The 13,521-nt window shown below is 43.8% G+C and overlaps 1 protein-coding gene across 1 annotated transcript in view; it reads right to left on the bottom strand.

Moving 5' to 3' along the window:
- Positions 1-13,521, bottom strand: part of jakmip3 (Janus kinase and microtubule interacting protein 3) — a 315,901-nt gene that overhangs the window by 183,306 nt on the left and 119,074 nt on the right. The window contains exon 2 of the mRNA XM_078564910.1: positions 2,045-2,286. Coding sequence (XP_078421036.1) covers positions 2,045-2,179 — 135 coding nt within the window. The 5' untranslated portion in view covers positions 2,180-2,286. The remainder of the gene's footprint in view (positions 1-2,044; positions 2,287-13,521) is intronic.

Here is a 13,521-nt window from a genome sequence, read left to right as displayed (position 1 = left end):
TTGCCTGTGACAAGGAGACACATAATACAAGAACAAAGATCCACATCAAAAAAGGAATACAAATGATAAGATCAATTACCTTGGAAGAGAGTATTTTGGATACCTTGCACATGGGGAGCAATCCCATGTGAAGCAGCATGCTAATCCCAGATAGCAGTACTCACACTATCCTGTTCAGATGCTTTGCTGTCCCCAAACCCCATACCTGTTTACACTCCGCACCACTTCAGTTAACTGTTGAATACATGTGTGGCAAATACATTAGCTGATAAAGCAGTGCAAGCCTGGAATAAGCCAGAGGCAAAAACGTAAAGGGCAGTAGTGACCTTGACAGCTGCTAGTAGGGCCATGTCTACGATAGAGGTTAGCTCATTTACAAAATGCTATAACTGGCTCCTTGTTAACTCGTGGAGTACAGAAGTCATCACCAAGACTTTGCCAGGTTTAGGTGTGTTAAAGCCAAATGTGGCTTAGGTATCTGCTGATTTATTTAACTTATTAAGAAATTCTTTTCATGGGTTGTGAGCATCACTGGCCGGGCCAGCATTTGTTGCCCACCCCTAATTTCCCTTGAGAAGGTGCTGGTGAGCTGCTTTCTTGAACCACTGCAGTCCATGTGGTGTAGGTACACCCACAGTGCTGTTAGGGAGGGATTTCCAGATTTTTGACTGAGTGACAGTGAAGGAACAGTGAAATAGTTCCAAGACAGGATGGTTTATGTCTTGGAGGGGAACTTGCAAGTAGTGATGTTCCCATCTGTCAGCTGCCCTTGTTCTTCTAGGTGGTAGAGATCACAAGTTTGAAGGGGCTGTCAGGGGTCTTTGCGATTTACTGTTGTGCATCTTGTATATAGTACACACTGCTGCTACTGTGTGCTAGTCATGGAGGGAGTGAATGTTTAAGGTGGTGGATGGGGTGCCAATCAAGCTGGCTGCTTTGTCCTGGATGGTGTCCTGCCAATGGATCAGGATATACCTAGGGATAGTGACAGAGGAGTCTGGTACATTGGCTAAAAGGTATGATTCTGTGAGTACCACTATGTCAGGCTGTTGCTTGACTAGTCTGGGACAGCTCCCCAATTTTGGCCAAAGTCCCAAGATATTAGTGAGGAGGAGTTTTCAGGATTAACTGAGCTGGCTGCTCCTTTGTCATGTTCAGTGCTTAATCATAAGTAGTCCATAAGTTTATTTTTCATTTTAGAATTTTCTGAAGTGGAATGACACAGTCGAGTGGCTTGCTATGGCATTTCAGAGGGTAGTTGCAGTCACATATAGGCCAGAATGGGGAAGGAGGGCAGATTTCCTTCTGTAAAGGACATTAATGAATGGGATTTGCAACAAGTTTCACTGTCACCATTACTGATACTAGTTTTTTATTCTACATTTTAAGAAATTAATTCACCCAATCTAAATTCCCCAGCTGCCACAGGGGTATCTGAACTCATATCTGCAGATCATTAATCCAGGTCTTTGAATTTCTAGTCCAACAAACATGGGATCAGGGGGATTTCCTGTGATTTAAATGTTTTTGCCAGCCTTGGGGCACATCATGTGTCACCTCACTCCACTGAAAAAGATGGTTCTGCCAGGTCTCTTACCCCATCCCTCCACCGAAGATGTATACAGGCGTTTTAATGGCTTCCTGAGTAACAAACCGATTACCTCCGTGTGCATGTGAAGACCTTTGACTTCTGAAATCTCCCAGAATTATAACCTATTAATATTTTATTTAAATGCTCTTGTAGCTCTTGACTGTATTGGAATCTTTGTTTAATGGACTGTGATGAGAAACCAATCATCCAATAATAGTAATGAATTAAGAGCCATGGAATTTTCCATATATTGCAGGTATTTTGAGTTCAAGCACGGTGTACAGCATCTCTGAGCAAGTTTCCACGGTATTTTCAAGTATGTACATTGTTATTTCCAGCATTATGTACAGAATTTATTTTATTCATACCAAGTATATATTACATTTATAGCTGCTGCTTGATTTAGTGATAATTTATTTTTGAAAAAATTATTCGGAAAAGGACAACGCACACCTTACTCTTTTCTTGCTGAAGCTCGATTTGAATGTCAGTCAGTTTGGCCCTGAGGTCCTCATTGGCAGCTTGCAAAGCAGCTAAGGCATCAGGCTTGTCTCCCTTAGCTCGACCGCCAGCACCCTTCTTTGACATTGTGTGCTGCTGTGTTCCAGAGGGCAAAATCCCAGACAGAGAACTCTCCGTTCCAAAGCTGGAGACTTCTCTTTCCCCTCACCTTTAATCTACATTTTCACTTCCACCTTTAAAAAGAAAGACAAAACACGGCACATTATTTCTCCCGCATTCAATTGAGCCCTCAGCTGCAAAATAGAATTTGGATGTATCAGCAGTTCTTACTAGCAAATGTGAGCACAACATTATTATTCAAGACAGTAATGCTGAGGCACAATAAAATGCAATCTTTCCCAACAATGAAGATTCTCTGAACATCAAAAGTGAGTGTCTTCAAGATTACTATCTTTACCTTCCCAGAAGTTAGAAGATACAACTTTAAACAACAGTGCTTATAGTTTCAAATTATCTATGTTCAGTTTGCAATTAGTTACCTTAGCCTTGGTGCTGGCAACATTAAAACATGACATAAAAACTTTGTATTGTGCGCATACAGTGAATCCTTGTCAACATGGTAACAATTATAGAGGATGAATTTTTACAGAGGTTCTTCTGCTCATCAATTGCAACTTTGGTGGAAGAGCCACAGAAAGTCCAGACATGTGCGACATCTTCAGGGTTTCTGCAGCTCTTCAGCCAGTTGAGCAGGAGAAACCCTGTGGATAACATGTATATTTGATTTGAATTGGAAAGCATGTCAGATTCAATCATGTAACTATAATTTTAATCAAATAATGATACCCGAGATATGGGTTTATAACCTTCAGTCTGTTATTATTCCATTTTCTGAAACAAATGATGACAGGTTTTGTGCTGGCTCCCAGACACCATTTCAAATGGGGAGTGCACATAATTTTAAAGTCACACATAACACTATTGATCCATATTGAATTTGACTCCCTCAGTGTTTATACAGCACCCATTTTTCCCAAAGCAGTACATTCATTGGGCGGTCTGAAATTCATGACCGTTTTTCATGGAAACCCCTTTTAAGAATGGAGACAGGGTTTTCACCAAATGTTACAGCATAGAAATGCCTGATGAAATCCCCCTCCCAATATTAATGTAAGCTTAGGAGCAATATTGCACTATTTATGCAACTCCTGTGGGGGTCGGTTAGCTCAGCTGGCTAAAGTGTGATGCAGAATGACGTCAACAGCACAGGTGCAATCCCTGTACTGCTGTGGTAGTTCTTGGAACCCTGCCTCCACCTCATCTTGTCCCACACTTGCAGAGTGTTGCCTCTCAAGCTATATATAACCAATTGTCACTCTCTAATGGAGAGAGAGGCCTACGGCCCTTTGTGGACAATGGTTTATTGCCTTACGGAATTACTTAGCTGGGAATTTCCTCAGGGATTCTCTCAATCTGCAGTCATAATGATCAATGGAAATCCTGGATGTATGCCAAAATACTCGCACTCTCAACTGCTGTCAGAGAGACATCTAATCAATCAGTAAGTGTCTGATCTGACAGTGCCTATGCTTTCAATGCAGTGTTAGTCCCCCCACTCCCCCACCGATACCGCAAAAATTCATGCTGTGCTACTGAAGGTAAACCCTTAGCCCATGGGCCGTGGTTAAAGATGTTATGGACAGTAGTAAACAATCAGACCAAACCCTGTCATATTGGAAAAGTAGCTGCCCACAAGAGAGGGCAACACCATAGTGAGGCTAAAGCAGAGGCTGACAGGACGACCAAAAGGGCTGATGTGTCAGGAGAATGGGAACCAAAGTGTACCAACCATTGTCTTGCCCATTCACCGGTGAATATCTGTGGTCCCATAGATCTAGGATCCCTCCTGCACCAGTACACACCATATTCCATCATATCGAATGGCATAAACAAGGTAATCCTCATCCCAGCCAACCCCTTGGGTCCCAAACATGGCTATGTCTGAGGCTCACTATTCAGATACTCAGTTGTTGATGTACCAGTCAGCAGACAGATGTCCCATTGTGTTGTGCCCCCTGACATGGGACAGCTGTTACTATTCTTGTTCCCATCCTATAGATAGTCATTATTCTGCTGAGTTTACTTACCAGAAAATTGCAAACACAGCCTGGTGGCCTGATATGCAGGATGCAGTAAACTAGTATGTAGCACAGTATCTGCCATGCCTTAGCAGAACCTCTTGCCATCTAATAATAAGATTCTCTTACTGAGTGCTCCACCCCCCAATGGGCCGTGGACAGATCTGCAGATAGACTTTATGGGCCCCCTGCTGGCCACCCTTGGTATCTACACCTATACAATGGTCATGATTGACCAGCTCATGAAATGGATTGAAGCCTTCCCCTCCCATCCAATACCATCCTTACTGCAGCTAAAATCTTATTGAATGACATGATCTGTAGTTGGGGACTGCCATTACAGGTGGACAGCAACCATGGATCGCATTTCATGGGAAATATTTTTTACCAATCTAGAAATTGTTGGGAATCACACACAAATTACATATTTCCCATCACCCTGAGCCCTCTGGTATAGCTGAAAAAAGATATTTTGTCAAAGCTTTTTGTCTTGCACTCATCAGGACAATCGCAAGAATACCAATGTCTGGGGAAGTAACAACACTATACTGTATGAGAAGAAAGTACTGATTGGTTGGCAAGTGGACACTGATTGGTAGAGGCGTTGCCATGGTGAATACACCAGTTAATGGTGACTGACAGTTAACTGCCAAGAATTGTTTGGAATTTAAACCAGGCAGCTTGACTCTGATTGGTCAAGGCATTTCCCTGGGGAAAGAACCAGCTAATGGCTATCACTGGCTAGCACTGTGTATTGCGCAAACTCATGAACGGGCCTAAGTATGACACTTTCGGTCCTGATGAGTGCAAGTTTTGACAAAATGTCTTTTTTCAGCAATACTCAAGATCTGTACTACCAAGCATCTATCCTCCGGCATAGTTCAGAGGGAAAATAGAACCTTAAATACCATATTAAAGAAGTTATGTACAGATCACCCCATTCAATGGGCTGACATGCTGCCTTTATGCCTCATGGTCATAAGATTAACACCTCACAGAATGACATGGATCTCCCCATTTCAGGCCATGACAGGAAGACTCATGAAAACTCCAGGCCACCTGATGCTGACTGCAATTGGTCCAAAGAATGACCAAGGTAAACAGCTATGAACTTGGGAAAGTCAAAGGAGCAGGCCAAGAGATACTTTGATAAGAAAGTAAGACTTTTTGAATGCCAGGTATGAGATATGGTCATGGTACCTAAACATAATAAAAAGGAAATGTGTTTGAAACAAAATGGAAAGGACCATTTTCCGTAATAGACAAATTGAATCCAGCCGTATATTTAGTACAATTCCAGGGAAAAGGGAAACCAAAGGGTAAAGACAGGGAGTGGTGCCATACCAATCAGTTAAAAGCTGTGCATGAATAAATAATCCACTTTTTTCTTTCAGCTTCACGTTGATCAGAAGGAGGCATGGGCTAATACAATTGCTGGTACTTGTCAATGCCATCCCAACAGAAGGCCTTTCCGCTTGGGGATCAGGTCGTGTACAGATAGCCACTGCAAATAAGACCATAGAAGATAGATGTTCGACTCCAATGGACTATTGTGATATGACTGTTTACTGCGGACAGTGCAAATAGGATCCATCACAATTTGATGACGGAAATGGGACCATGACAAAATTATTCTATGGGGCATCAAGTGTGCAGGCATTTTCAGCCTCGAGGTGGGGAATATGTAGGGAAAGTGATATTTAATGACTAGTTTAGTTTAGTTATAATCACACAATTAAAGTATATTAATCGATTAAACTTTAGTACCTTAGTATCATGTGAGTCTTTTATTTTAAAAGCAGACAATGTTAATTGCAGGATGCTGCTAAATCAGTGTGAAACTTATAATTGTTCAAGTTTGAATGAGCGATATCCTATGCTGATTATTGGTACTCATGGCTGTATTAACTGAATGTATAAGGATATTTCACTACCTCACCCTTTAAACACTGATTATTGCTATGCACATATTTTATACACACTCTGTATAGATTTTTAAGTATTATCTACTGTGTAATCCCTGCATTAGTTCCATATTGCTTTGTTTAAAGTTATAAGTAACTTTGTGATTTGTTTTAAAAGTAAAATAGCTCATTCCAACAGTGACAGCAGTGTGTATCACAACAGCCACATCACTCAGCAGGTGGCCTCTAAAAGCTGACAGTCATTAATAACTGACTGATTTAATCAGCAGACACAGTAAGATAAATATCTGATTTAATTAGGAACTCACACCAATTAAGCAAAATCCAAGACAATGAGCTCAGAGTATTCAGTAAGTGTTCATGCACTGTACATGCGTCACCTAGTCAATCAGAATATAGTGGACTGCCTGGATCAGTCAGGATACCACTGGTCAGGCTGTGATTGTGAATTGGAAAGGGTTAAAAAGCAGTAGCTTTCAGTGACCAAGGTGTGCCTCAAATTTGAAGCCGAAGTTTGCAGAGTCTGCCCTCCAGCAGAAGACCACAGAAATGACGGAGAGGAAGCCTGAGTGTCTACCTATGCCCTAAGCCAAACTGGGAAGCAAGAACCGTAGTATGCCTATAAAGTCGCTACCCTGCTTTGTTAAGTATTACTTTACAACTTAAGTAAAGTTTCCTGAGTTACATCACCAGATTGTCTCCTGTTGCCTGATGGTTAAAGTCTGATTTGAAAAGGTAAGATAATCTGTGAGTACAGACTTGCAGAATTAGAGTTCAAATTGTGCCCAAAAAAAAAATACAACGTAGACTAAGTTTTGCCAAGTTTCCACCAAAGTTATGAGGCAGAATCTTGTGGAGACGACAGGGTGTCGGCTACCAGTTGGAGAGCCAGCAACGGGTGAGTGTGGCGCAGACTTCATTTAAACAAAGAGCGGGCTGAGTGTGCAGACGTCATTTAAACAAAGAGCAGTTGACTGGAGTGTTGGATTGGTGAGTATTTCTAGTCTTCAAAGTAAAATTAAAGTCTATAGTTTGTGTTTAGGTCTCCAGTCTTTATTTTCTCTTTCTTAAAAATAGCTTGTTAAGTATAAGATCAATACTAGTGTAAAAAAATTAGTAACAATAAAGTGTAAAGAACGGGGGATTCTTCAAGTGTAAAGAGCAAGGATACTAGAGTAATTAATTAATAAATTAATTAAATAAGATAGTGATGGCAGGACAGGTGATGTGTTGCTGCTGCAGCATGTGGGAGCTGCTGGACACCAAGATCCAGAGCGATCACATTTGTAATAAGTTAAAAGCAAAATACTGCAGATGCTGGAAATCTGAAACAAAAACAAAAATAGCTGGAAAAACTCAGCAGGTCTGACAGCATCTGCGGAGAGGAACACAGTTGACGTTTCGAGTCCATATGACTCTTCATCAGAACTAAGGAAATGGAGAAATTAGGTGAAATATAAGCTGGTAGGGGGGGTTGGGACAAGTAGAGCTGGATAGAGGGCCAGTGATAGGTGGAGGAAAGAAGAGATTGCCAAAGATGTCATAGACAAAAGGACAAAGGGGTGTTGACGGTGGTGATATTATCTAAGGAATATGCTAATGGTGACATTAAGGGTAGCAAGCAGGACAATCAAGTGGCAGATGGCCCTAGTGGGGGTGGGTTTGGGGGAAGGGATCAAAATGGGCTAAAAGGTGGAGATAAAACAATAGATCGAAATAAATTTAAAAATAGGTGGGAAAAGAAAAATATATATTTTTTAAATTATAAATTATTGGAAAAGGGGGGATTGGAAGGGGGGTAGGGATGGAGGAGAGAGTTCATGATCTGAAGTTGTTGAACTCAATATTAAGTCCGGAAGGCTGTAAAGTGCCTAGTTGGAAGATGAGGTGCTGTTCCTCCAGTTTGCGTTGAGCTTCACTGGAACATTGCAGCAGACCAAGGACGGACATGTGGGCATGAGAGCAGGGTGGTGTGTTGAAATGGCAAGCGACAGGGAGGTCTGGGTCATGCTTGCGGACAGGCCAAAGGTGTTCTGCAAAGTGGTCACCCAGTCTACGTTTGGTCTCTCCAGTGTAGAGGAGACCGCATTGGGAGCAGCGAATGCAGTAGACCAAATTGAGGGAAGTGCAAGTGAAGTGCTGCTTCATTTGAAAGGAGTGTTTGGGCCCTTGGACGGTGAGAAGGGGGAAGTAAAGGGGCAGGTGTAGCACCTTCTGTGGTTGCATGGGAAGGTGCCATGGGAGGGGGTTGAGGTGTAGAGGGTGATGGAGGAGTAGACCAGGGTGTCCGGGAGGGAACAATCCCTGCAGAAAGCCGCCAGCGGGGGTGAAGGGAAGATGTATTTGGTGGTGGCATCATGCTGGAGTTGGCGGAAATGGTGGAGGATGATCCTTTGGACGCGGAGGCTGGTGGGGTGATAAGTGAGGACAAGGGGGACCCTATCATGGTTCTGGGAGGGAGAGGAAGGTGTGAGGGCGGATGCGCGGGAGATGGGCCGGACACGGTTAAAGGCCCTGTCAACCACCGTGGGTGGAAAACCTCGGTTAAGGAAGAGGGAAGACATGTCAGAGGAACTATTTTGGAAAGTTGCATCATCAGAACAGATGCAAAGGAGGCGAAGGAACTGAGAGAATGGGATGGAGTCCTTACAGGAAGCAGGGTGTGAGGAGCTGCAGTCGAGGTAGCTGTGGGAGTTGGTTGGCTTGTAATGAATATTGGTGGACAGTCTATCACCAGAAATTGAGACAGAGAGGTCAAGGAAGGGAAGGGAAGTGTCAGTGATGGACCACATGAAAATGATGGAGGGGTGGAAATTGAAAGCAAAATTAATAAATTTTTCCAGATCCAGATGAGAGCATGAAGCGGCACCGAAGCAGTCATCGATGTACCGGAGAAAAAGTTGTGGGAGGGGGCCTGAGTAGGACTGGAACAAGTAATGTTCCACATACCCCATAAAGAGACAGGCATAACTGGGACCCATGCGGGTACCCATACCCACACCTTTTATTTGGAGGAAGTGAGGTGAGTTTGAGGAGACATTGTTCAGTGAGAGAACAAGTTCAGCCAGACGGAGGAGAGTAGTGGTGGATGGGGATTGTTCGGGCCTCTGTTCGAGGAAAAAGCGGAGAGCCCTCAGACCATTCCGGTGGGGGATGGAGGTTTAGAGGGATTGGACGTCCATGGTGAAGAGGAGGCGGTTGGGGCCAGGGAACTGGAAATTGTTGAGATGATGTAGGGCGTGAGAGGAATCGTGGATGTAGGTGGGAAGAGACTGGACAAGGGGAGAGAGAATGGAGTCAAGATAGCAAGAAATGAGTTCCATGGTGCAGGAATAGCTGATCAGTCTGCCGGGACAGTTCTGTTTGTGGATTTTGGGTAGGAGGTAGAAGCAGGCCGTCCGAGGTTGGGAGACTATGTGGTTGGAAGCTGTGGAGGGAAGATCTCCAGAGGAGATGAGGTCAGTGACAGTCCTGGCAACAATGGCTTGATGTTCAGTGGTGGGGTCATGGTCCAGGGTGAGGTAGGAGGAAGTGTCTGCGAGTTGACGCTCAGCCTCTGCGAGGTAGATGTCAGTGCGCCAGACAACAACAGCACTACCCTTGTCAGCAGGTTTGATGACAATGTCATGGTTGGACCTGAGAGAACGGAGTGCAGCAAGTTCAGAAAGAGACAGGTTCGAGTGGGTGAGAGGAGCCCAGAAATTGAGACGACTGATGTCACGCCGACAGTTCTCAATGAAAAAAATCAAGAGCAGGTAAGAATCCAGAGGAAGGGGTCCAGGTGGAGGGAGAATATTGGAGGCGGGTAAAAGGATCCGTTAAACAGGGAGAGGACTCCTGCCCAAAGAAGTGAACACGGAGACGAAAGCAGCGGAAGAAGAGTTCAGCATCATGCCGAGCCCGAAATTCATTGAGGTGAGGGCGTAAGGGTATGAAACTGAGTCCATTGTTGAGCACTGAACGTTCAGCATCAGAGAGGGGAAGGTCAGGGGGTATGGCGAATATACGGCTGGGGCTGGGATTGGAAGACGGGATGAGGTCAGAGGGATGGGCAGGGGTGGAGGGTTCTGGATGGGCGTTGGTGTCGATGAGTTGTTGGAGCTTGCGTTCCTTTGCACCTGAAAGAACGAGACAATGTTTCTTGTTGAGGCGTCGGATGAGACAAAGAATAAAATGAAACTGGGGGCAAGGACAGCTTAGAGATAGGGTGAGTTGGTGCTGCTGGAGGGAGAGGTCAAGTGTGTTCATATGGCGGCATATGGCACTGAGTGTGGATCTCAGGATGCGATGAGAACAGTAGTCCGAGGACCGTTGTATGTCCCAGAGATACCTATAATCCTGGGTGGGTTCGAAACATGAGGGATGGAACTTCAGTTGAAATCCATGTGGGATAAGTCGGAGACAGAGACAGTCACTGAGGAAATATGGCTGTGAAAGCGAGTTTTAGTAAACACCTTGTCAAACACCAGGAGAGAAATGGGAAGCAATGAAGGTGAACAGGGCAAAAGAGACAAGTGGAAATCCTGTCGAAGAGAAGAGCAGTACTTCTTCAAGGTCGGCATTCCTGAAAGAGAAGCGGCAGTCAATTAAACACTAAGATAAAAGCAAAATACTGCGGATGCTTGAAATCTGAAACAAAAACAAAATTAGCTGGAAAAACTCAGCAGGTCTGACAGCATCTGCGGAGAGGAACACAGTTGATGTTTTGAGTCCGTCTGACTCTTCATCATGTAGTGAGTGTTTGCAGCTCGAGGAACGTGGGATCCGAGTTAAGGAGCTGGAGTCTGAGCTGAAGACATTGTGCCACATCAGGGAGGAGGAACGTTACCTGGACACTTTGCTCCAGGAGGCGGTCACACCCCCTCAGATTAGGTCATTCAAATTTGATCTGTGATCAGGGACAGGAGGGTGTGACTGCAGGTATGGGGACCCAGGGTGTAGCGTTCGAGGAGCCTCAGCACCTGTAATTGTCGAACAGTTATGGGGTTCTTGTAAGCTGTGTGGACAAGAGCGGGGACTGCCGGGAGGATGAGCAAACTGACCACAGCACCGTGGACATCTCCTCAGGGCTGGAGAGAAACTTGGAGTGGAAGGGGAGAGATCCAGTTGCTGTCATCCATGTTAGGATCTAGAAAGGAGCTGAAAGAATTTGAGCAGTTAGGAGCTAAATTAAAAAGCAGAACCTCCAAAGTAATAATCTTGGGATTACTACCTGAGCCACGGGCAAACTGGCATTAGGTAAATAAAGTCAAGGAGTTAAATGTGTGGCTCAAAGATTGGTGTGGGAAGAATGGGTTTCTGTTCATGGGGCACTGGCACCAGTACTGGTGTAGAAGGGAGCTGTTCCGGTGGGATGGCTTCACTTGAACCGTGCTGGGGCCAGTGTCCTGGTGAATCGAATAACTAGGGCTATAGAGAGGGCTTTAAACTAAATAGAGGGAGGAGGGTTCTGGAGAGGGGATACGTAGGCTTACAAAGCAAATGGATATGGCAGCATTGCAAGGCAGCTATTTAGGTGATGATACCCAGAGTGTGACAGGAAGGGACAGAGTGTACAAACATAAAAAAACAGCAGCAAATAGGGTCAAAGGGGGAAAAAATGGTAAAAAGGCAAAATGAATGGCTCTTTACTTAAATGCACGTAGTATTCAGAATAAAATAAATGGATTAACGGCACAAATAGAGGTTAATGGGTATGATCTTATAGCCATTACAGAGACATGGTTACAAGGAGTTCAAAGCTGGGAACAAAATATTCAGGGGGTATGTGACTTTTCGATAGGACAGGCAGGAAGGAAAGGGTGGTGGGGTAGCTTTGTTGGTACGAGATGGGATAAATGTGATAGCAAGAAATGATCTTGGATCGGAAGATATGGAATCCATATGGGTGGAGGTAAGAAATAACAAGGAAAAGAAGATACTGGTGGGAATAGTCTATAGGCCCCCTAACAGTAACTATGCTGTAGGACAGAGAATAAATCAGGAGATAATGAGGGCATGTAAAAAAAGGCAGTACATTAATTATGGGTGACATTAATCTTCATGTAGATTGGAAAAATCAAACTGGCAGAGGTAGTCATGAGCAAGAATTCAGTGTATTCAGGACAGTTTCCTAGAACAGTACGTTGTGGATCCAACCAAGGATCAAGCTATTTTGGATCTAGTAATGTGTAATGAGGCAAGTTTAATAAATGATCTCAGAGTAAAAGATCCCCTAGGAAACTGTGACCATAACACGGTAGAATTTAGCATTCAGTTTGAGAGTGAGAAACTGGGGTCAGAAACAACTGTGCTAAACATAAATAAGGGTAATTACAAAGGAATGAGGGCAGTTTTGGATGGAGTGAACTGGGAAAGGAGTTTAGCAGAAAAGACAGTTGATGAACAATGATAGACATTAAAGAAAATAGTTCATGACTCATAACAAAGATATATCCCAGTGAGGAAGAAGGATTCTAGGAAGGGGATAAACCAACCATGGTTAACCAAGCAAGTTAAGGAAAGTATCAAATTGAAAGAAAAAACATACAATGTGGCAAAGATTAGTGGTAAGCCAGAGGATTTGGAAAGTTTTAAAAACCAACAGAAGGTGACCAAAAAAATAACAAAGAGGGAGACAATAAATTTTGAGGATAAACTAGCAAGTGGAACCATAGAAAAGTTACAGCACAGAAGGAGTCCATTCAGCCCATCTTGTCCATGCCAGCCCAAGGACACCCAGGTGACCTTTATAATCCCACCTTCCTGCACCCGGCCCATAGCCTTGCAGCTTACAGCACTTAAGGTGCAGATCCAGGTACTTTTTAAAAGAGTTTAGAGTTTCTGCCTCTACCACCAACTTGGGCAGCGAATTCCAGACACCCACTACCCTCTGCGTAAAAATGTTCTTCCTCATGTCCCCCCTACACTTTCTGCCACTTATCTTGATTCTATGTCCCCTGGTTCTAGAATTCTCCACCAAGGGAAACAATTTTATCCTGTCCACTCTATCTATTCCCCTCATAATTTTGTACACCTCAATCAAGTCACCTCTCAGCTTTCTTTGTTCTTAGGAAAATAACCCCAACCTATCCAATCTCTCCTCATAGCGACACTTTTCTAACCCTGGCAATATTCTTGTAAGCCTCCTCTGCACTCTCTCCAGAGCTATTATGTCCTTCCTGTAATGTGGTGACCAGAACTGCACACAATACTCCAGTTGTGGCCTCACCAGTGTTTTATGCAATTCCAACATTATATCCTTACTTCTATATTCTATACCTCTGTCGATGAAGGAGAACATTCCATATGCCTTCTTTACAACCTTGTCTACTTGAACTGCTGCCTTCAGGGACCTGTGTATTTGTACGCCAAGATCTCTCACTTCATCTACCCCTCTTAGTATATTCCCATTTATTGTGTAATC

The sequence above is a fragment of the Cetorhinus maximus genome, chromosome 20, assembly GCF_964194155.1.
Source record: "Cetorhinus maximus chromosome 20, sCetMax3.hap1.1, whole genome shotgun sequence".
NCBI lineage: Eukaryota > Metazoa > Chordata > Chondrichthyes > Lamniformes > Cetorhinidae > Cetorhinus > Cetorhinus maximus.
The sequence above is the reverse complement of the archived record's forward strand: the minus strand, read 5'-3'. Positions and strand labels throughout refer to the sequence as shown.